At 42.6% G+C, this 23,253-nt stretch overlaps 1 protein-coding gene across 3 annotated transcripts in view; it reads right to left on the bottom strand.

Annotated features, from left to right (window-relative positions):
* Positions 1-226: 226 nt before the first annotated feature.
* The window catches only part of PGM2 (phosphoglucomutase 2), a 147,809-nt gene continuing 124,782 nt past the window's right edge, over positions 227-23,253 (bottom strand). For all 3 annotated transcript variants that reach the window (XM_058670221.1, XM_058670220.1, XM_004579327.4), the window contains 11 exons: positions 22,572-22,656; positions 21,016-21,099; positions 20,695-20,888; positions 18,202-18,391; positions 16,493-16,590; positions 15,273-15,453; positions 15,088-15,181; positions 13,511-13,640; positions 12,368-12,557; positions 6,562-6,695; positions 227-1,366 (listed from right to left, as the gene is read on the bottom strand). In XM_058670221.1, coding sequence (XP_058526204.1) covers positions 1,264-1,366; positions 6,562-6,695; positions 12,368-12,557; positions 13,511-13,640; positions 15,088-15,181; positions 15,273-15,453; positions 16,493-16,590; positions 18,202-18,391; positions 20,695-20,888; positions 21,016-21,099; positions 22,572-22,656 — 1,483 coding nt within the window. In that variant the 3' untranslated portion in view covers positions 227-1,263. The remainder of the gene's footprint in view (positions 1,367-6,561; positions 6,696-12,367; positions 12,558-13,510; positions 13,641-15,087; positions 15,182-15,272; positions 15,454-16,492; positions 16,591-18,201; positions 18,392-20,694; positions 20,889-21,015; positions 21,100-22,571; positions 22,657-23,253) is intronic.

Genomic DNA, 23,253 nt, shown 5'->3' on the forward strand with positions numbered 1-23,253 from the left:
ATAGGATCCAGGGTATGTGCTCAAGAATTATCTGTAGAAAACACAGGTGTAGCATTTCTTTTTGCCAGAGTAGTTTAAGGCTAGAAAGCATTTTAATCAAAGAATAAATACAGCTTGTACAACGAGACAGTTGACAGAAAATACTGGCTATTCTAGACTTGATAATTCCAGTGGGACACAAACTATATATTATTAAGTCAGAAAAACATGTTTACCTACCATTTAGAAAAAATGATTGTCAACAGCACTGTAATTTTTCATTGTCCTGAAACTTAATAAACATTCAGTTTGACTCTAAATAACAAAATGGCCATTACTTCCTTTAACAGGTAGAAATGGATGGAAAATCATAAATCTACAAAGAATAGCTTGCTCCTAGCCCATGGCTACTCAACTAAAGTCCCCTGAAAGGTTGTATATTCACAACTCATGAGGAAATAAAGGCACAGATTTAAAAACAGGTATAGAAAAAAGACTATGCCAATTTCTGATTACAGAAAAATCATGCAACAAAACCAAAGTGAAGTCAATAGTTACTGCTCATAGTCTGTGCTATTTCAGGACCAGGAATTACACTAGCCTGTGCTTAAGCCAAAACTGAACAACACAGGATTTTACAAATTACAAATCATTAACTGCTTGGTTCTTAAGATTTAAAAAGATATAAAATGACTATCAATAAATCAGATGTTTAAGCTGCTTCTCCCAGCATTTGTATGATGCACAAGGGCATTTGATTACAACAAAAAAAGTTTGGGGTTTAAGGAAATTACTGTTTGAAAGTATCCCTGGTCCACTTCCCAGGTTCCCAGGAACTGCACAACATAAGCACAATAGCTGATCTGTTTCTTTTAGTTTCCAAAGAATTGATACACACATCAATGTAAATATAACTAAGTGGCAATCCTATAGATTATCATCTTGGAGATTAGTCATCACACAGATTTCCACATTATTTCAAATACACATAAAAAGAATTGCAGAGAAGATATACATTCACAAAAGTTAAGGCATTATTCATTCTGACGTTTTTGAGTTAGCTAGTTTTGGATTTCAGATAATACCCAGGCTCAACATCTTTAAAAGAATGTTGGTTTGTTACGTTTGGCTCTTTTTTCTTTATTTACCTTAAAGATCAAGCATAAGAAAACAAGAAACGAAGATCTATCTTGAAGGTCCTTAATATTACTGCCTCAATACATTCAGCCCTCAGTATTACTGCTTATTAGGTTAAGCTTAAGTGGAGATAAATTTTGGAATGTTTTATTCTGCCTTTGGCTGCAAATTATACTTTTGTGGCTGGAAAAAATGTTCTTCAATGGCGTTGACTAGTTCATTCAGTTGCCTCTTCAACTGCTCTGGGTCACTAGAAAGCAAGAGAAATGAAAAAATCCAGATCAGTGAATTACTGCAAAGCACAGTTTCAATGCTCACCCGGTGACCAGGTGATACTGAAATTTAACCTTAAGAGAATGATCAAATGAGAAAAACAAACAAACAAACAACAACAACAAAAACAGAGAACTAGTGATTTAAGCTTGGGAACATATTTGTTAACAGATCAAAAAAAACCCCATGAAATAATGAGCATTCTTTTCCCCAGATGACTTCCAAAGGTCTTAACTATAAACAAAATCATCTCTTGTTCTAGTCATGAGAATAGAACACAAGTTTTTGGCCTAGCATTTTTGAGCGATATATAATAGTGCAGAGAAAACTGTTACGATTCCGTAAAGTTCTGTTGAATTTATTCCAGGAAGGTCTCCTGTTAAGTCCTCCATCTCCAAGGACTTGGTTCCTGATGGTGCTTGCCCTCAGACTGCCTCAGGCTAAGCCACAGCCCGGGGACAAGGCCCACTGAGCATGGACAGAGGTAGGCTGAAATTCCAGGCCATCAGTCCCTGGGGCTTCCTTCTTTACTAAATGCCTCTCATTACTAAAGCATAAACAAGAACCTAATATACAAAGACATAGTAGCTGAAAAAAAAAAACCAAAACCAAAGGCATAGCTGATAGGAGAAACACAAACAAGAACCTAATATACAAAGACATAGCTGATGGGAGAAATACGGTGATGTGTCATCACATGAAGGAGTATAAGTCAGCAGAATTACACTATAATTAAAAGTGGCTAGATGAAAGGTGTGGCAATGATCTCATCACAAAGAAATAACAAGTGTTTGAGATAATGGATAACCTACGTGGCCTGGGTAGATCACTGCACAATATTCACTCCACAGAAGTGTACATTTATCTATCAGCCAAAAAACTTCTTTAAAAAACAAAGACGAATCTAGGGAGATGGAGTCCTCTAAGATTAAGTTTTCAAGAGTGATCCACTGTATGCAAATAACTAGAAGCTAAATGATAAAACTGAATTTCCAGCACATATGCAGCCTTGTGTGTTACTTTAAACTTGAAAATCTGTATTTAAAACAGACCTTTCATACCATTTATTTCTTCATAGTGCATCATTGTTAATATGCCAAGCTTATTTTTATGGAAATGGCAGTCCGTGTCAGTAGTTAAGATCATTTTTATAAGTACATTTTTTAAAAATAGTATAAAGAGGGCCCGGCGGCGTGGCCTAGCGGCTAAAGTCCTCGCCTTGAAAGCCCCGGGATCCCATATGGGCGCCGGTTCTAATCCCGGCAGCTCCACTTCCCATCCAGCTCCCTGCTTGTGGCCTGGGAAAGCAGTTGAGGACGGCCCAAGGCTTTGGGACCCTGCACCCACGTGGGAGACCCGGAAGAGGTTCCTGGTTCCCGGCTTTGGATCGGCGTGCATCGGCCCCGTTGCGGCTCACTTGGGGAGTGAATCATCGGATGAAGATCTTCCTCTCTGTCTCTCCTGCTCTGCGTATATCTGGCTGTAATAAAATGAATAAATCTTAAAAAAAATAGTATAAAGAAAGCAATCCATTTTATTCTGCCTTGTGTACTGTACTTATGTACTTAATAGCATGAGCCCTGGTGTAAACATCAAAGCTTCTCTTCTCTAAGGCCAAGTTTCTTACTTTGACCTTGAGAGAAAGATGGCCTTCTCAAGAGAGCGACTATACAGATTGAGATACTTTATATGTAATTAGGCCAGAATCAGACCCAAAGACCTCAATAACTGTAGCTATCATAATTATTTTTATTCTTATTGGGGACATGTGAAATAATCATGCTTCATGAAGACATAGCAATTATACTATTTTTGTCCTTTCTCCATAAATATGCCTTGAAGAAAAAATAATAATTCTCATAAAAGCAAATATTTCAAAGGAGAATACACATAAAATAAAACTCAGTAAATACACTAATTACTAACCTATTGATCGAGTCTTGTTTTTAACTATAGCACATTGATTCATTTACATGTTGGTTAATGTTTTCGGCACTGAGTCTTTTATGTGCAGAACAAAATCAGCACCACTGTATACATTCACTGTGCAAGAACTCCTTAAACTACAGTTTTAACTTTTCCCCATCCTAGTTCTAAAGGCTTGTTTTCAGTTTTGTTTTTTTGTTTTCAGTTTTAAAAAACTGATCCCACAAACCAGGTTTGGGAATTCTTGTTTCTGAAAAGTCTGAACCAGGCAGATCTCTTTAAAGAAATGTAGAGCAAGTGCATACCTAATTAGGTGATTATTTTTCTCCAATCATCAGGAAAAACCACTTACGCTAAGCAACAACTAAAGATAATACAGAGATCTTAATCTGACCCTGGATCGGGACAAAGCATGCTATTTAGGAGAGCTGGCAAGCCTGAGGGAGTGTCTATCTGGCCAAGTCAGGGTCCTCAGGTACTCAAAGGCTGATCCTAGTGCTGCTAGGAAGCCATCTGTAGATGCCAATGCTCTGTATCCTTTAAGTCCAGGTGAGGATCCTAGGCCATCTAGTGTGGTCATACTGCATTTGAAAGGCATTATAAGCAGAACTGATGCTTTTCTGAAGAATTCCCATTGGTAGAGACAGCTGTCATCCTGGCCTGAGAAATTAAGATGCTCACCCAGCTCCTCCCAGCATGCCACCTTCAAGTGGGTCAGTTCCTTGCAACCAATCTTTTACCAATCACACTCTACTGGTTTTGTTTTTCTGTGGAAACCTGTGTTGATACAATCATTATCTAGTAACCTTGAGACATAGGGAAAATTATGAAAATGTTGCATTTACTGAGTCAAGGTTAGGGTCAGGAAACTCTAGCTCAGGGTCTATTTTTGTAAATAAAGTTTTATCAGAACATGGTTATATATTCACTTCCTTATGTATACGGTTACTTTTACACTACAGACAGAAAGTATGTGGCCCGCCACAGTTGAGAAGATACCTATAGCTGGCTCTTTACAGAAATGCCTGTTTCTGGTGCCTGTTGTAGCTGAAGGGGATGTAGATATTCCCTGCATTAATATTTCGGGATTTCTGTAGGTCTGTGCTTTTTTCAAATTTAGAGTTGGACAAAACTAAAGATATCTGTCCCAATGGAAATATTTCTAAGGTGCAGGTTAACATTTGAAGGCTCTTCCATTTTAGATGACTGTAGACTTCTATGAACACATGAAATCCATGATACAAAGCTCACAAGTTTCCCTCTGCTTTCAATTCCATGTATTCATAATGTAAATTGAACTCATAAAGTGAGGAACAGCCCTTCCATGAGCAAGCCTTTAGTCTGGATATGTTGGGGCAATTGCCTGAGACCAGTGCTGGCACTACAGTGGCCACCAGTTACACGTGGCCACTGAGGACCTGAACTATGCTTGACTAAGGAGGTCAATTTAATTTCATTAAAGTTAACTGACATTCAAATTCAGGAAACACTTACCTCGTTTATGGTTAAACTACAGTATGTTTGGAACAATATGAATATAAAAAAAAATCTATTTTTTCCTCTAAATTTTATGAAACCTAAATACAGATCAGATATACCCAATACAAATGAATGAAGCAAAACAAACAAACAAACAAAAAAAACCAAATGAATGAAGCATTCAAATTGAGACAGATTTTAATTGTATATTCTAAGCAGATATTAAAGACATTTTCTTTGGAAACAAAAGAATAGAAAATATCTCAAGAATCTTCACATTCATTACAAGTTGTAGTAACATTGTGCATGTACTAAGTTAAATAAAATCTTAGTACATAAATAAAATTTATTTTTAAAATAAATTTCATAGGTAAAATTTGTTTTACCTATATCTTCCCTTAAAGTATGGCTAGCAGAAAAATCTTAATTGTTTATATGGCTTGCACTTTGTTTCTTTTTTTTTTTTTTTTAAGATTTATTCCTTTTATTACAGCCAGATATACACAGAGCAGGAGAGACAGAGAGGAAGATCTTCCGTCCGATGATTCACTCCCCAAGTGAGCCACAACGGGCCGGTGCGTGCCGATCCGAAGCTGGGAACCTGGAACCTCTTCCGGGTCTCCCATGTGGGTGCAGTGTCCCAATGCCTTGGGCCGTCCTCGACTGCTTTCCCAGGCCAGAAGCAGGGAGCTGGATGGAAGTGGAGCTGCCGGGATTAGAACCGGCGCCCATATGGGATCCCGGGGCTTTCAAGGCGAGGACTTTAGCCGCTAGGCCATGCCGCCGGGCCCTTGCACTTTGTTTCTAATGGAGAGTCGTGAACTTAATTTCCCTTAAGGAATTTTTTTTTTCCTGGTCCTCCACTGTATTCTGAACAGGGAAGAGCTGGCTGTCCACATGACAGGTTTGTGATACTACATGTACACGTGCTGAGAACATGCACTGAGGCTGCTAGAGTTCTAAAGGCTGTGGCTCTTGGAGGCTGACTGGCTCAGACTCTTGGTCGAGGCCGCAGAAAACATGGCCCTGCAGCCAGCCGCCCACCAGCTCCCCGCCAGCTCCTGGCGGTGAGGACCATTTCAGACGTGACTCTTCCCTGCCTTGAGATGCAGCTCAGAGCTCCACTGGTGTTCAAAGACATCTGCTCAAGTTTTATAGAATATATTTTCTTTTTAAAATAAATTTTATTAATTTTGGAAACAGGGAAAGATCTAAATCTAAGTCTACATAGACACACGCACAGACACACTTCCCACCTGCGAGTTCCCTCAATGTAGGCTGTCCACATGGACAGCAGAGACCCAAGTACTTGACCTGCTGCCTCCTAGGATGCATATTATCAGGCAGGTGGAACCAGGAGCCATAGCCAGGCATTGTGCCTGGGCACCCTGAAACAGGAGGTAGGTGCCTTAACTAGTGTCTTATGTGATAGGTTAAATGCCTGTTCCGTCATGCAAGGGAAACAGAGAAAATTCAATGATGCTGAACACCAACAAAACACACCTAGAAAATGGAATTGTCTTCAGTGTTTCTGAAATTAGGAAGAAAATTTTCCCATACAAAGAACTTTAAGGGGAAGTAAGAAGTACCTTATTCTCACTCCAGCCCCTCAGGCAGCTATTAGCATCACATATTCCCTCAGACTCTGGGACAGCATTTCCAACTAAATCACATATTAGAAAGCTGGAAGGTTCTGTTGAACCCTTCAGCACAATCAGCTGGAAAGCCAAGGGAATAAACGGGACAGTAGCTGCTACCCATCCATACCTGTTGCCAGGAGGAGCGCACAGCTCTGCATAGTACTTGATTTTGGGCTCTGTCCCACTGGTCCGCATGGTGGCCACACCTCCATTAGCAAAGGTGAAGGTGATCATTTGGCTGCTTTTACTGGTAGGAAGAACCTAGGATTGTATGAAGAAATGTAACATTACTATTAACAATTGCTATTCCAAAAATAGAGAGCTCCCATCTACTGGTTCACTTTCCCAAAGTTTCCAATAGCTAGGACTGAACCAGGTTAAGGCTAGGAAGCCAGGAACTCAATCCAGGCCTCCCATTGGGTACCAGGGATCTCATTACCTGAGCCATCAGCTGCTGTCTCCCACAAGCCTCCATAGCAGATCCAAGCATTATGATACTGGACATGAGGAGTCCTACTCATGTCTTAACCACTATGCCAGACCCCATCCAATATACTTTGATATTAAGTTGTAATATATAATGTTTGGGCATAATTAGCATTTTTCCCTGATAAGAAAAATTGGTGCCAAAAATAGTTTTAAAAAGGGCCTAAGGAAACCAGCACTGTGGCATGGTGCATAAAGCTGCCATCCATGTTGCTGGCATCCCATTATGGGTGCTGGTTCAAGTTCCAGCTCCATTTCTAATCCAGCTCTCTGCTAATATGCCTGGGAAAGCAATGGAAATTGGCCCAAGAGCCTGGGGTCCTTGCACATAGGAAACTCTGAAGAAACTCAGGGTTCCTGGCTTTGGACTGACCCAGTCCTGGCCATTGTGGCAAATGAGAAAGTATATTCAGGTTGATAGTATGTTCAGGCTAGAGCTGTGGTGCTGTGAGATAAGCTGCTGCTTGCAATACTGGCATCCTATACGTATTTGAGTCCTGGTTGCTTTGCTTCAATATAGTTTTCTGCTAATGTGCCTGAAAAGGTGAAGAGGCCCAGGTGTATGTGGGAGATCAGGATGGAGTTCTTGGCTCATGGCTTTGGCCTGGCCCAGATCTGGCTGCTGTGGCCACCTGGAGAGTGAACCAATGAATGCAATATGCTTCCCTTCCATCACCCACCCATGGCAGCTGTCTCTCCTATCTGTTACTCTACCTTTCAAATACATCCTTAAAAAAAAGATTTAGACATAATTTTATATACTAGCTTTTTACCTCCCTACTTTTGTTAGCTACCAAAAGTTTTATTCACAAGAAATGGATTTAAATGCATTAATAACACACTATAACAAACCAGATCACATGTTATTATTCCCAAGTGAAACTGTTCCCCAAAAGTGACTTACGGAGTTGATATTTTTTCTCACATAAAGCTTCTGGCAGATGTATTTGCAGTTGGCAGCTCCCCAAACCCCACGAAAATTATAGGAGGAGAATTTTAAGAAACATAAATGCAAGGACAAAGAGGAAAGGAGGAAACGGCAGTTGAGAGGTTGCTAACCGACCTTGGAAATCAGGAAAGAGACAGGAGTAGGACCTGTCTGATGTGACATGAGACCCTGCAGAGGTACGTGTGCACAGGAACAGAGCTAACGTGCCCTGCAGAATCCTGGCCAAGAGCCAGATCAGGAGGAACCAGGCAAGCAAAGGGCAGGCATGAGGCAAGGACAGACACTGGGCAATGTGTGAAAGTAGCTACTAGACCCTCCAGACTCCTGCCTCGGTCCTTGTCTTCAGGGAACCACCTCTTCTCTATCCCCACAGGAGACACGCTAATCCTCAGAAGAGGGAATCAGACAGGTTCAAGGGCTGGGAGCACCTGGCTCCATGGAGGAGAGAATAGCAGGTGGAACAAATGTTGGCACCCAGGCTGGGAGCTCTGCTCCAGCCAGGTTCCAGGGCCAGAGTGTTCCAGCTTATAATCCCCAGAGCAGGCTTCACCACTAGGAAACCATGACGCTTAGCAGAATAAGCATCTCCAAAAGACAGATACCGTGTTCCCTCTGACATGTGGCAGTTAAAGAGAGGACACACAAAAATGCTTAGAAACCAAAAGTCACTTTGGGATCAGACTATCATTTTTAGTCTGTTTCTACTCCAGCGGAAATGTGATCCTGCAGTCTTATTACATGTTGAATATTACAATTAGGTGCAAGTTAAGCCTATGCATATAGAGTGGATTAAAATTCCGACTACAAATATTATTGAAGAGAGGGGTGTGGGGGGAGCAGAGGAACAAGGGACGTGGGCTTGTCTTCTTGAACAGATATGAAAAGCATATCTGTTCTCTTTACAGTAATAAAAAAGTAAGAAACCAAAGAGCCTGAGACCACTGTGACTTGGGTGTGGTATGCATCACGCATGTGAAGCCGGATCCTCTGCATTGTGGTGTCAAAAGATGGCAGAGCCTTAAAGAGGTGGGTCTTAGTGGGAGGTTATTAGGTCACAGAGGGAGCTGCCTTAGCCAGGGACTGATCTGAGGACCCAAGTAAGTTCCTGTAAAAGAGTTCTTAGAAAAAAAAAAAAAGAGTCCCCCGCTGACCTGCTCTCGGGCTTCCTGCTCCTCATGGGATCTTTCATAGCTCCTCCCTCTCAATGCCACCTGCCAGGAGGGGCTGCATCCAGGCAGCCAGCACCAGGGTCTGTGTCATACTGTTCATACGTTCCTCCTCTGGAACTGACGCTTTCCCTTGTAAAGTGCCGGCCTCGGGTAGTTCACTACACTAAGGCAGAACTGATCATCACATGACCCAGAATCCCCAGAGTCCAGTCAGCTTTTTAAAAACAATCCCTTTTAAAGTCAGTTAATTTATTTAGGGTGTGTTTACACATACCTCCTACACACACACACACACACACACACACACACACACACACACACGACAGATAGATTTTATTCACTAATTCACTTCTCATGCCAAAGCTAGGAGTTGGGACCTCGTCTAGCTTTTGCATGTGGGTAGCAGGAACAGTAGTTTTTTCTGCTGCCTCCTAGGTCTGAAAAGCTGGCAGTAGGAGCTGGAGCTAGGTATCAAATCAGCTACTCCAGGATGAGACCCTGGTGTTTTAACTTACCTGTTAGGCTAAAAGCTTAACCACGCAGTCAACTTTCAAGTACCCAAAGGACAGGAAAGGATAACCAGACTACTGTGAAAGACTTAAAAGAAGAAAAAAATCAAAAGTAAATAGGAAAAAAAAAAAGAAAGGAACTTGAGGAAATAAATACAGGAGGAAAAGTCTACATTTTTTTTAAAGCTATCACTACTATCCTTGGAGATAAGCTGTGCTACACTGGAAACAAGAAGAGACAAGAAGAGAATGCCATTTTTAAGAGCGAGCTAATACGCACTTAATCGAAGCACTGGAGGCTAACATTGAGGAAATCTCCCCAAGACAGAGACAGAAAGGAGCCTGAAAGGAAAGAAAGGACAGAAAGGAAAGAAAGGAGCCTGAAAGACTGAGCCTCAGGCTGTGCAAAGCCACCTCTAAGAGCTCTTCAGGAATGAAGAGTAGAAAACATAGGTATTTAAAAACCAACTGGCCAGCCCGCATCCTCACTGTACACTCCAGAACACTCTGAGAACCTCACAAAGAGTGCCTCCACACGGCACAACAGACCCAGAAAAGTGAACAGGAATAGGCTAGTATGAATGCATGACACTAAAGTATCACAATTGCCTAAAACGTCAAAGTGAAAAGAAAAACAACTGATTTACATGGAAGAGGTGAAGCATGGCCACAGAATCCCTGTATGTGACACACAGTAGGCCTTGGTCACCAGCTGAATGAGCGTCTGGATGCTCAGCGCAACATGTCGAAGTGAAACAATTGCAGGGCAGGGCTTCCAAAACCACAGCTCAATAGTGCACTCAGCAAAGAGCAGATCCCAACAACTTTGCCTCCAAAGTTTACCAGCCCCCCCATTCACCTTTCCAGGAACTGACCAGAGGATGTGACCTAGGAACGTACAGAAAGAGGAACCCATGAGGTCAAAACGAAGGGCTTCAACCCTGTGAACGGCATTCCTAGGGCAATGACTGTGCACCCAACACAAAGGTTGCTGTGGCTTGGGAGGGGCACCCATCCCAGGGGGTGGCTGCTGTGGCCCAGGAGGGGCACCCAACCCAGGGGGTGGCCGCTGCATCCCAGGAGGGGCACCCAACCCAGGGGGTGGTCGCTGCGGCCCAGCAGGGGCACCCAACCCAGAGGGCAGCTGCTGTGGCCTGGGAGGAGCACCAGGAAAGGGGCTGCTGGGAGCAAAAAGGAGCTGACAGAATAGCTGAATCCTTGCACCACAAGAAGAACTGTCTTGAGATGTATTTTAAAGATCTGAGAACTGGTAACTGGTACATAGAAGTCCTGACTTGGCCTAGCTCTGGCTGTTGAGATCATTTTGGGGGTGACCGAGTAGATGGAGTTACTCTGTGTCCACTCTTTCTCTGCCTTGTGAATAAAGAAAACAATCTTCTAAAAAAAAACTGACAAAAGAACAAAGCAACCATCAATTACAATAAATATAATTATACAAATTAGGAAAACCTAATCAAAATAAGACCACTTAGTTAAGCAGGCCACAACAGTTACTGTCACAACAATAAAAGCTTGGAATCTGATTGAACTTTAAGCTGTGGTATGACCGTGAGGACAGAAAGGAGGTATGGAGGGCAGGGGATGACAAAGGTCAGTCTGACCCAGGTGAAACTGAAACCTGCCATATGGGCACATTCTTTAGACACTAGCTGGTACATAAATGCCATCTGACAAACAGCTGTGGCCAGCTCTGCATGGCAACCAGCTACAGTGGGCGGGCTTACCTGTTCTACCCTAACCCTTGTAACACTCTCTGTAGAAACATGCCATGTGCAGATGAAAACAAACTGAAAGTGATGAACAACATGGACAGGTGTAACCTCTCAGCGGATGTTCTTAATCTTTCTCTAGTCACTGCTCTGGTCAGCAACGCTCGGCCACTTTTGGGCCTTCTTTAAGAAATTTTTTTTTAAATGCTTGAATATATTTGAAGGGTGGGGAGAAGATAGGGAGGGAGGAAGAGAGACAGAGGAGAGGGAGAATCTTCTCAAAACCTCGAATGTCCACAAGAGGCCAGGAGAGAGCCAGGAATAAAGAACTCAAAGAGGGTCTCCCACCAGGGTGTCGGGGACTTCATGACTTGAGCCCTCACCTGTTGCCACCCAGGATACATATCAGCAGGAAGCGGAAGCCAGGAGCACATCTGGGACTCAAAGCCAGGGACTCAACATGGGATGCAGCCCTTCCCACCAATGGCTTAATGGCTATATTGAAGGATAATCCCCAAGGCTGTCTTTGACTGCTGGGCTGGGGGATCCAAGTGGTTTGAGCAGCTAACAGCTCCGTGATGTTCAGAGAGCTGGATTAAACCAGTTAGAAAGCAAAGAGTGGTTCTCAAATGGTGAACCGTCACCTCGGCACCAGCATCACCAGGAAATGTGTTAGATGCACAAACTCGCCCTCCCTCCGACACAGACCCACTCCATCGGACACTCCAGGTGGATCAGGCAGTGTGCATTTCTACCAGCCCTCCGTATGACTCTGATGCTGTTCACATCTGCTGACAGGCAGGAACACCTGGGCCCGCAGCCAGAAGAGCTAGGTTCTCCCAGGACCAGTCACCTGCGGGACCAGACAGGTTCCACCCTCCCAAGGGTGCCAAGTGACAGCACCAGCTCAGAGAATGAAGATTCTTTCCAGTGATAAGCCAATTTTTAAAAAATTTTTCATATATTTTCTATCTCCCTTAGAATGATGCCTAAAAGCAGTGTCAAGTAATTATAAGATAGAGTGAACTAATTCAAATTACTGACAAAGGCAAACTGAGCATTTTAGGCGAAAAGGGTAAACATGACTTACAGCTTTTTTATCAGGTTGACTATCATCATAGCCAGTCGTGAGGTCTCTAATGGCAGAAATCTCAAACTTGCCACAAGCTTTTGGATAATTGTTCTTCCCATCATAGTTTCTCAGGTTTTCAAACAATTTTTTAATGGTTTCTGGATCATGGCAAATAAAATACGAAGCTTTTGTAATGTGATAGCCATACCTATGAAAAAAATACAAAATTATGTAAAATGAAGAGCAAATAATTCTATAGCATGTATACAGGACATATATCAACCACTGTAATAAAAATAAAAATCAATGAAACAAATAACCATTTCTGGTTTCAAAGGAATAACTGAGTATTAAAAAAGAAATCCAACAGGGACTGAAAGATGGTTGTCAAACACTTGTCCCGTCCCGTTCTGTTAACATACAGCCTCGTCAGACCAACACCTTTGAATGCTGTGTGTGTGCTGTATACTTTAGGACAACTCGGGCAAAGCGGAGTGCTTGATACAGATGCTGAATAGACATGTTACCAACACAATTACTCTTGTGACATGGCCCACTTAAAATCGCATTCTTCAACCAGCCATTTCTGCAACTAAGGTTCTCAATTGTTAAGAATTAAGGTGAATGGCAGTGGTAACTATTAGTAAGTGGTTAAGCATCAAAAGGAAAAGATGGTCCCCTCATTTTAACTAGAAATAGAATTCACTACCAAAGTAAAAGCATTAGAAAGACTAGTGTCCCATGCACAGGAACATGAGACAACATTTAAAACCCTGACTTCGGGGCTCAGTGTGGTAGCCTAGCGGCTGGACCCCTTGCCTTGCACATGCCTGAATCCCATAAGCACGTGGGTTTGTGTCCTGACTGCTCCACTTCCCTTCCAGCTCCCTCATATGGCCTGGAAAAGCAGTCGAGCATGACTCAAAGCCTTAGGACTCTGCACCCACATGGGAGACCTGGAAGAAACTCCTGGCTTCAGATCAGCTCAGCTACAGCCATCGCGGCCACTTGAGGAGTGAACCAGCAGATGGAAGATCTTGCTCTCTGTATCTCCTTCTCTCTGTAAATCTGACTATCCAAGAAAAATAAATAAATCTTTAAAATAAGCCATACAGACAACATTTAAAACCCTGAATTCAATTAGATTCAATACAAACTTACTCCACATAGATGGCTTTCAGCTGCTGAGACAAAGACAAATTCTTGGTTGCCAGAAAGCTGGCCAGCTCTGCGCTGATGACGGCGGCACTGACTCCATCTTTGTCCAGAACAAATGGGCAGCACATGTACCCTGTAGAGACACACATGCTTAGGGTTCCTTTGCTACACTGCCAAGCCACACCTCTGTGTGTGTGTGTGTGTGTGTGCGCGCGCGCGCGCATCCTAGCCTTGTCACAGCACAGCCTGTACAGTTTTGAACCTGGCATGTTTTCTGTTTAGTTTCATATGTTTCAAGATCTAACACAGTGCCTTACACTAAGTAGGTCTTTCAGAAGTATTTGTTGAGTCAGCTGTGAGATTTTTCCCCCCTCCTGATTGCTAGCTTCTGCAGTTAAGAAACTGTTCCTCATTTTTTAGTTAATAAACAGTGCCTTCTACTGTTAAGTAGAAGATAAGATACATGACCCATCTTAACATCTGGTCTCGACACATCTGTGCAGTTGCTTAACTGAACCTATGTAAACTTCTGCAAGCTAAAGTCAGGATCATCAATTTCTTGTTACTGAGTAATAGATTTATAGTTAATATCTGATAAACAAATATTAAAATGAATAAAATTTGATAAAACAAATAGTAAAAGAGGATAAAAACCAAGCTATTTCACCTCACCTAATCAGTTTAAAAGATTGATATGCATGGATTTGTCCTCTCCTAAAAACCTATTTTTCACAAAAAATATAGAATTATGCTATATAGACATTTATCAGTTACATGTGCAATTTGTAAATCTCTTTGAGATATGTGTGTAACTTAATGACTACACCACAGAAAGATTTGTTAAAATATCTTGCACTGATTTATTTTAACCTAAGTTGTTCCATATTTTGTAGTGGATGACCTCCAATTAAGAATTCATTTGCAAGTTTTATTTCTAAAACAAACTAATCATGACATTTACTTAATTCAGGAAACATTAACAATGTATATAAATAGCTTATTTTGCAACATTAAAAACTAAACATTTCCAGGTTCAAATATGTGATTTTCGAATTTCTACAGTTAGTTTTCTTCTGCTCTTTGTGACAAACAGCTTAGGATAAGCACCATTGCGGCTAGACCTGGGTCACCTTCCTGAGTGACCGTGACTCGATGAGAGCACCACAACCTTGTCTTCTGCTTTCCCCTGGACAAACCTCAGCCTGGATCCTCATTGGCACTACCGGAAGGGGACAGACTAAATTAGATCTGAATATTAAACACCACAGTTGAAGAAACATCACAGCTCCTGAAATACGGGCATTCTCAAGCCACCAGTAGCCATGTGTAGAATGTCACTTTTTTTTTTAGTCATTCGTGGATGGCTCCATCATTTGTAACATATTCCTTCTTGCTGGAAAAATTTCAAGACACCCATTTTGGAGAGGGGAGATACGGCACTCAACCACCGGAGAACCAAAATAACCCACATTCTTCTGATTGACTCCTATTGGTTTATGCTCAAATCCAAGCCTTTTCCAAGTCTGTTTATTGTCTCTTTTATATTAATTGAGTCTACAAGCACCATTATCACTTCTTACCGATAGCTTCCTCAAATGCAAACAATACAGTTTTCCCCTGGTCTGCTAGCTGCTTGGCTCTGTTTCCCATCCACTTAAAGCCAGTTAATGTTTCCTATGGCGATCATGCAAAAGAAAAACAAAGGCCTTAGATTTTCCACCACATAAAAGGAAAGAAAACAAGTGAGAAATCTCTGATTCCTTACTTCAAAATGAAAGCCTTCCTTCAACGCAATGGCCCTCAGGATTTTGGAGGACACGGTGCTGGACAGCATGTATACATCTTTGAGGGAGCCTTGATCTTGCTTCTTCTCCTTCCAACAAGTAAACAGCCACCAGCCCAGGAGGGCTCCCAGCTCATTGCCTGAAAACACTCTCCATTCACCACTGGAAGAAAAAAACAACCCACATATCCATTTCAGTGTTTTCAGAAGCCCTGGGAGAGGACAATGACATGAACAGGGCTCGAGGCACCTTCTGCAAGAACATGCTTGTTGTGCACCATCCTGAAATAACTGGTCAGCATGTGACTGTAGCTCTGAACATTCAGACAACTACTGCGTGTCAGCCATCACGTCAAGACAAACATCTGTTTCAGAAGATCATATAAATCATGTATGCCAGTGACGGGGATGCTTTTATTCTATTCTTTCGTTTTAAACATCAGCAGAATCAGTCCCACCTAGGTCCCTTGGTTTTGGGTCTGGGCACGCTAACTCTGAGACAGTGAGAGCTTAGCACTCCTTGAGATTAAGCTTAACCCTCAAACGGTCAGGACAACAGAAGACAGCTGTGTGATTTATGCATCTAGTGTTGATCATGTTAACTTTGTAAAATCTGACATAGAAGCCAGAGTGTTTTATCATACTCTAAAACCCTAACCTTTCAGCAGAACCCCACTGTTTCTGAAATATCACAGGTATTTTTCCCTCAAATGGCTTAGGCTCTACCCTGTTTTCAACTTTCTTCCCCACTTTCTTACTGCTCTATGGTCAAACTTGTCTTAAACACCCAAAGTTACTCCTTTTGGTTAGTTTTACCTAAGTTCAATTCCAGCTTATCAAGCCCATCAGCCAACACTGAATTGCAAAGCCAGCACCATGCCAAGCACTTAGCTCTTATCAGACATTGAGACATTACTTTGTAATAAATTTGATTAGGAAAAGGAATGGTCACATACAGTAATTTCAATTCTAAAAGCATACTCTGTGGATTTACTGTGCATTAAGTTTGCCAACAATGTGACACTCAATATTTCGCATCTTGCTACACTTTATAACACTCCACAGGGGGTTGTGCGGGACAATCATTTGCAAGACAAATGGGAGCTGTTTTCGCATAGGTGCTGTCTCCCAGGAGAGGTTTACAGCTCAAGATGCCACCCTTGATGTTCTCCATTGTTTAGGACCATCAAAAGTCATTTTACCTGTCTTGTTTTTCCGCCACAGCAAGTCTATCAGCATCTGGGTCATTTGCTAAAACGATTTTAGCCTTGGTTTTCTCAGCCAAAGCAAAAGATAAAGTCTGTAAAAGAGCATGAAATAAAAGGTTATGTAAATCATGAACTGAGTACATTGCAGTCCCTAAAAACATTTGGTCCTAGGGTCCTCATTATGGCACAGCACGTTAGGCCACTGCTTGCCACGCTGGTACCCGATATCAGAGGACAGGTTTGTGTCCCAGCTACTCCCCCTCCAATCTAGTTTCCTGATAATTTGTCTGGGAAGTCAACGAAAGATGGCCCAAGTGCTTTGGTCCTGCCACCCATGTAGGAGACCTGATTCTTGTAATTACTTGAGCAGTAAATCAGAAGATACAGGATCTTTCTCTCTTCTTTCCCACCCGTGTCTCCTCTGTCACCTTGTTTCTTATATAAATAAATTTTTTTTAATTCAGTTCTTAAAGAATTAAAAACTTCTCAAATGAATGCTACATTTTATTTGTGAAGGTGGTCTTCACTGCTCACATATTATCTTTCTAGGCTAGAAGTCAGGGAATGGGGCATCAGTGAGCTTTCCATGTAGTCAGCCTAGCATATGACAAGTATTTCTAGACATTGCTCTATGACCCGCCTCTAACTCTTTAAACATCAATATTACTTAACCTTTGAATATCATTGTGACTTGATCTTTAAAAAGAAAAAAAGATTTATTTATTTTACTAGGAAAGTCAGAGTTACATAGAGACAGAGAGATATTCCACTTGCTGGTTTACTCCCCAAAAGCCACATCTGAGATGATTCAAAGCCTAGAGTCGGAAGCTTCTTCCGGGTCTCTCACATGGGTGTAGGGTTCCAAGGGCCTGGGCCATCCTCCGCTGCTTTCCCAGGCCACAAGCAGGGAGCTGGAGAGAGATGCATGGCAGCCAGCATACGAACTGGCACCCATATGGGGTGCTGGCACACTGGCAGGTGGAGGATTAGCCTGTTATACCAACATTCTAGCCCCTGCTATTTTAACTCTCAACTATAATTTAAACATTTCTTATTAGAGAAATGACAAGGAATACAAATTATAATAGGATAAAATTCTCTTCAATTACTATTTCTTTTTGGCTATAAATAAGAATAGTTAATTAAATGTTAATGAAATGAAATTACATTTAAAAATGATTTAGGTTTCTGCTGCTATACTCTTCTGCTAGGTTCACTTGCACTACTTTTATGAAATTAATGCCTGGGCTGGCACTGTGCCCATGCTGTGGCTACCACATTAAGCAGCTACCTGCAGTGCCAGTATCCCCGATGGGTGCCAGTTGGAATCCTGGCTGCTCCACTGTTGATCCAGCTCCCTGTGAATGCGCCTGGGGAAAGCAGTGGAAGATGGCCCTAATCTCTGGGCCCCAGCACCCACATGGGAATCTGGAAGAAGCTCCTGGTTCCCAATTTTGGTCTGGCTCAGCCCCAGCCATTGTGGCCATCTGAGGGGTGAATCAGTGAATGGATGATCTCTCTCTGTAACTCTTACAAATAAATAAATTCTTTACAAAAAATTAATGATTAATACACACAAATGCTTCCAATGATTAAGTTTAGTTTCCTTGTAGCATGATGCAACTACAGAAAAAGGTATTTTACTTGATTGTAATAATTTTGATGATAAAAGGTGAATTTTATAGTTCAAAAAATCATGTTACCAAGACCCCTTGACCCTCTTCAGGATTTGGGTATTTCACGGTAGGAAACTCAGGATCAGGATCTTTCTGCTCGGGCACAGCCTCAGGGGGAACAAGGTCAAAAGCCTTGAAAGCCGACTGCACGAAGGCATGACCCACACCGTGGACAGAGGTATGCACAAACTTCACCTTGGTCTCCCTGTTGACATTCCTAGAATCAGACAATCATGGTAAATGATCAAAGACAGATCTACACCTCTCAAAACCGGAGGAGTTTGCAAAGCCATAAAAGAACCAGATTCTTAAGAATGTTAAAAAACCAAGGGAATAAGAACATTTATGCCAACTGGCTATCTTTTCACTTCATTCAAAAACTAGAAGTAGGTTGGGGCAGGGACAAAGTTTTCCCAGGGGTTGAACTACAGCTTGGGGCACCTGGATCCCATGTCAGTCTGAGTTTTAGTCCTGCCTCTGTTTGGCACTCCAGCTTTCCACTTCCAGCTAGTGCATGCCTCTGTGGGCAGCAGGTGTTGGCTTGAGCACTTGTACCCAGTGGGAGATGTGGATTGAGTTCTTGGGTCCAAGCTTCAGCCTGTCCCCTGGCAGCTGAAGACATTTAGGGAGTAAACTGTCTCTATCTTTCAAATGAAAAATATAAATAAATAAATAATTCCATAATCAGCTACTTAAAAAAAATAAAACCTAGCCACGGGTCCAGCACAGTGGCCTAGCGGCTAAAGTCCTCACCTTGCAGGTGCAAGGATCACATATGAGCAACGGTTCTAATCCCGGTTGCCTCGCTTCCCATCCAGCTCCCTGCTTATGGTCTGGGAAAGTAGTCAAGGATGGCCCAAACGTTTGGGTTACTGCACTGTGTGGGAGACCCAGATGAAGCTCCAGCCTCCTGGTTTCAGATCAGCTCAGCTCCAGCCGTTGCAGTCACTTGGGGAAAGAGTCATCTTCCTCTCTGTCTCTCCTCCTCTCTGTATATCTGACTTTGCAATAAAAAACAAACTAAATCTTAAAAATCAAACAAACACACACAAAAAAACTAGCTACTTCTGCCCTAAGGTATGTACTGATTTTCAGCAAACCTGATCACTTTCAGATTCTGATGGTACAGCTCTTTTACTTTCAGAGTGGGATACAATGGGGATCTGGGATGGGTGGGAGACTGGGTGGGGCTTCTCCCTTTACCTCCCTCTTTCCCCAGATATAGGAAAAAAAATGTAGAAATAATAGTCTTACCCACTTTCCTGTAGCCCTTGAACCTTTGTGCCCTAATTAACTATGTGAAGATTGTAAAAAAAAAAAAAAAAAATTGCAAGCATGAGGGTTCTAGGAAACAAAACAATGAGAATTCAAAAAATATATAATCGGATGTTGAAAAAGAATTTTATGTATGGCAGAAAGCTCAGAAGCCATAAATTAAAAGACTACTACATACCACCAATTAAAAAAAAATTCAGTAAAAAAGGCAATGGAATGAAAAGTACTTTATAAAAAAACAACTTTTCCAAATACGAAAGATACACAGAAAAATTTACTTGTAAGCGAACTAAGGAACACATATTAAAGTGAAATATGATTCTCATCGAGCAAATTGGAGAAATGAGATTCAGGTAGGCACCACTCAGCACAGGTGGGGACCAGGGCATCACACACTGTAGGTACTGCTGGTGGCAGCACCCACTGCCCTAACAATGTTTCTGGGTAGCCTCATGAAGCCCGTCAACTTTGTGAATACATATACCATTCTGATGCCAGAAAGTTCTCTTACGGATGCACACACACACGTCACTCTTTCTCTCTTTCCATGAATTGTGCACAAAGGGGCTGTCTCCAGTGCTGCCTGGAGTTGCAGAAAACCTGAAACACTTTGATCTTTATGGAGTGAAATCAGAGCGACGGGGGAAGTTCCGAAGATGTGGTTTGTTTGGATGATATATAATAGGAAAAAAATGGGTCTCAATCTTCAGAAGTTAGGAAATTCCAGATACAAAATCCAGGTTTCCAGTTCTCCCTGGGGAGCAAACCGCAGTGCTCAGAGCTGCATCTGCACAGGTGATGCTCAGCGGGTGTGGTGGCCCCTTCAGCACAGATGAAATTTAGCCTCAGTCTGCAACTAGTTGAACTCCTAGATGCAAAAACAGTGGCTACAGAGGAACCTACAACAGGTACACACACTGTGGCCAAGGGTTGGTCAACTGTCCTTGCTTTAAGTTATGGGCAGCACACAGCTAGCTGAGCACTCCTTCACTCACTTGTCAGTGCTGGGTGTTTTCCATTTAATGTGATGGCAGAGGCAAGCTCTTGAGAGACCCTGTGGTCTGCAGAGCCACATACTTACTATCAGCTGCTGTAGTTTGCCATCCTTGACCCACGAACTCTACATTCAGATACAGCTCTCGCATATGCACTCATTAAGAAACAAGGTCAGTGAAAGTGGATAGAGTTTCGCTGAATCATATTAGCATAACGCAACTAAGGTCATTGTAGAAGCAGTCCAATTACCTGTGGAAACAGTATTGTTTGAGGTTTTCAAAGTAGGTGTCATGGATGGAAGTTGTTGGGTTGTGAAGAAGTAGATTACTGTCAATCAAGGAATCATCCCAGGCTTGAGGCCATGGCTCCAGATTCTCCTCAATAGCTTGAGAAATCCCTTTATCGTGTGGCGAGATGATCTGGGCTCCATTTTCCCAATAGACCTGCAGGGCGTGGCAGACACCAAGAGAGTTTAGGGTTAACGGAAATACAGCATCTATCCTCCAGGCTCCCAAAGGCACAGGATACCTACAGAAGGACACAGGTGCAGAGAGAGAAAAACAGAAATACCTTGTAACCATTGTCCTGCTTTGGGTTGTGAGAGGCGGTAATCATGATCCCAGCACAAAGTTTTAGATGTGACACTGCGTAGGGCTGTAAAGGCAGGAAACATAAACACTCTTTAACAAAAACACAGACATACTTAAAATGTCTATTACATGCTGTTTGTGCTAAGTATTCCCTTTTAGTAAACACAGGAGTACTGTAAGGTATTATTAAATGTTTGTGTGTCACTCTTAAGAAGTACACAGTGGCCAGCCCTCCCTTAGCCATGCTTTCAGCTACATTATGGCCTGTTGTGGTCTGAAACAGTGCTAATTATCTTGGCACACTTGAGAGAGAAACTAAACTCTCATGTTTCATAATTGTATAATTATACAATTACTTAACTTTATTATTAGATACTACTGTAAATCTCTTACTGTGCTTAGTTCTTTAAAACTTTCAGCTCCCACACAAAAGGGAGAACATGTGGGATTTGTCTTTGTGTCTGCCTGCGCTTAATTTATAAATTAAACTTCATCACTGGCATGCATGTAGAGAGCAACCCAGTAATTACCCGTAAGGGGTTTGATGTGATCCACGGTTTGACACCCACTGAGCGTCTTGGAATGAATGCCCTACAGATAAGGTGGCCGTACTGTAACCCTACTGTCCTTGGAAACAACTGACTACTCCAAATCCCAGGACATGCATTCTAACAAGAATGATGGATCATTTCTTCAGTGTTTTTTTCATTCTACCACTTTCTTGGCAGAGCTAGAAGATCATTCAAACAAAAAAAGGTCCAAGCCACCAAGCCACATTTGGGTCAGAATCTTTTAGAGTTCATTTATTTTTACCAACTATTTCCTTTCTCTCATTTGCTTTCAAATAAAAGACTGAGGGATAAGGGTGCTGTAGGGTCAGCACTGTGGCAAAGTCCATTAGCCTGTCACCTGAAGTGCCACCTGGCTGCAGCATTTCAGATCCAGCTGCTTGCTCATCTCCCAGTAAAGCACTCGGCACTCGGGCCCCTGTACCCAGAGGGGAGACCTGGATGAAACCCCAGACTCCAGACTTCAGCCTGGCCCAGCAATGACTGTTGTGGCTATTTGGGGAGTGAAGTAGAGAATGGGAACTTCCTCTCTCTCTGTAACTCTGCCTTTCTAATGAACAAATTTCTCTTAAAAAAAAAAAAAAAAAAAAAGGAGTGGAGGCTCTTACAAGCTCTTCATTTACCTTTCCCTCAGGTTCCCTGCACCCACGTGGGAGACCTAGAAGAAGCTCCTGGCTCCACCTGGCCCAGCCCCAGCCATTGTGGCCATTTGGGAAGTGAACCAGTGCATGGAAGGTCTCTTGTTTCTTTCTGTAATTCCACCTTTCAAATTAAAAAGATCTTTTTTTTTTTTAAGAGAGATCCTTGGGGAGGAGATGCGAGGGATCTCCCCAAAGAAAGAGCATGCGTGAAACATGTCCATGAGCTCTCTGTCACTCAAACGCTGGAAAGCCCCAGCACTCCAGGATGTCAAAGGCAGCCACCCAGGACCCGTGACAGGAAATCCTAACAGAAAACGGTGACTCACCACAAAGGGGGTTGGCGTAATATCAGAAAAGAGGTACACAGGAATCCCCTGGCTAATAAACGTGGTTGCAGCAAGTCGGGCAAACCTGGAGACACAAAAAGCAGGGAAAAAAAGCCGAGCCCGCTGTGAACACACGGGCAAGGGGACAGGGGAGGTGGGGGTCGTGCTGAGAACCCGCATGTGTGGAGCACAGTCAGACCCAGGAAGCATTTATCAGACAAGCATTCACTCTGCCACAGACGAGGAAAGTAGGATGACCCCTGGGAGTCATCCGGCTGTACTCCTAGATTTTACAGACCTGAGACCAAAGCCAAGAAGGACCAGGCTCCCTTGCTCCATGCACCACAGCCACTTAGCAGCGGAGCTGGGCCTGCACACATGCATGTGCCCTCTTGTCCATCTCGATGGTAACCAGTCAAGGAATTCTGTCCCCCAGGCAATACCTGACACGTCTGGGGATGTATGGGAAGTGGCAGGTGCTACCAGCAGCTAACAGAATCCAGAGATGCTGCTAACACCAATCAGTGCACAGAAAGGGTGTTACCAAAGAACCACAGAGGTGCCAGCATCATTATGACATTATATGACATCTGCGAAGCTTGCATGCCATGCAGGTGCCGGCTCATGCCCTGGCTGCTCCATTTCTGACCTAGCTTCTACTGATGTATCTTGACAAAACAAC

This window comes from Ochotona princeps, chromosome 11, assembly GCF_030435755.1.
Source record: "Ochotona princeps isolate mOchPri1 chromosome 11, mOchPri1.hap1, whole genome shotgun sequence".
NCBI lineage: Eukaryota > Metazoa > Chordata > Mammalia > Lagomorpha > Ochotonidae > Ochotona > Ochotona princeps.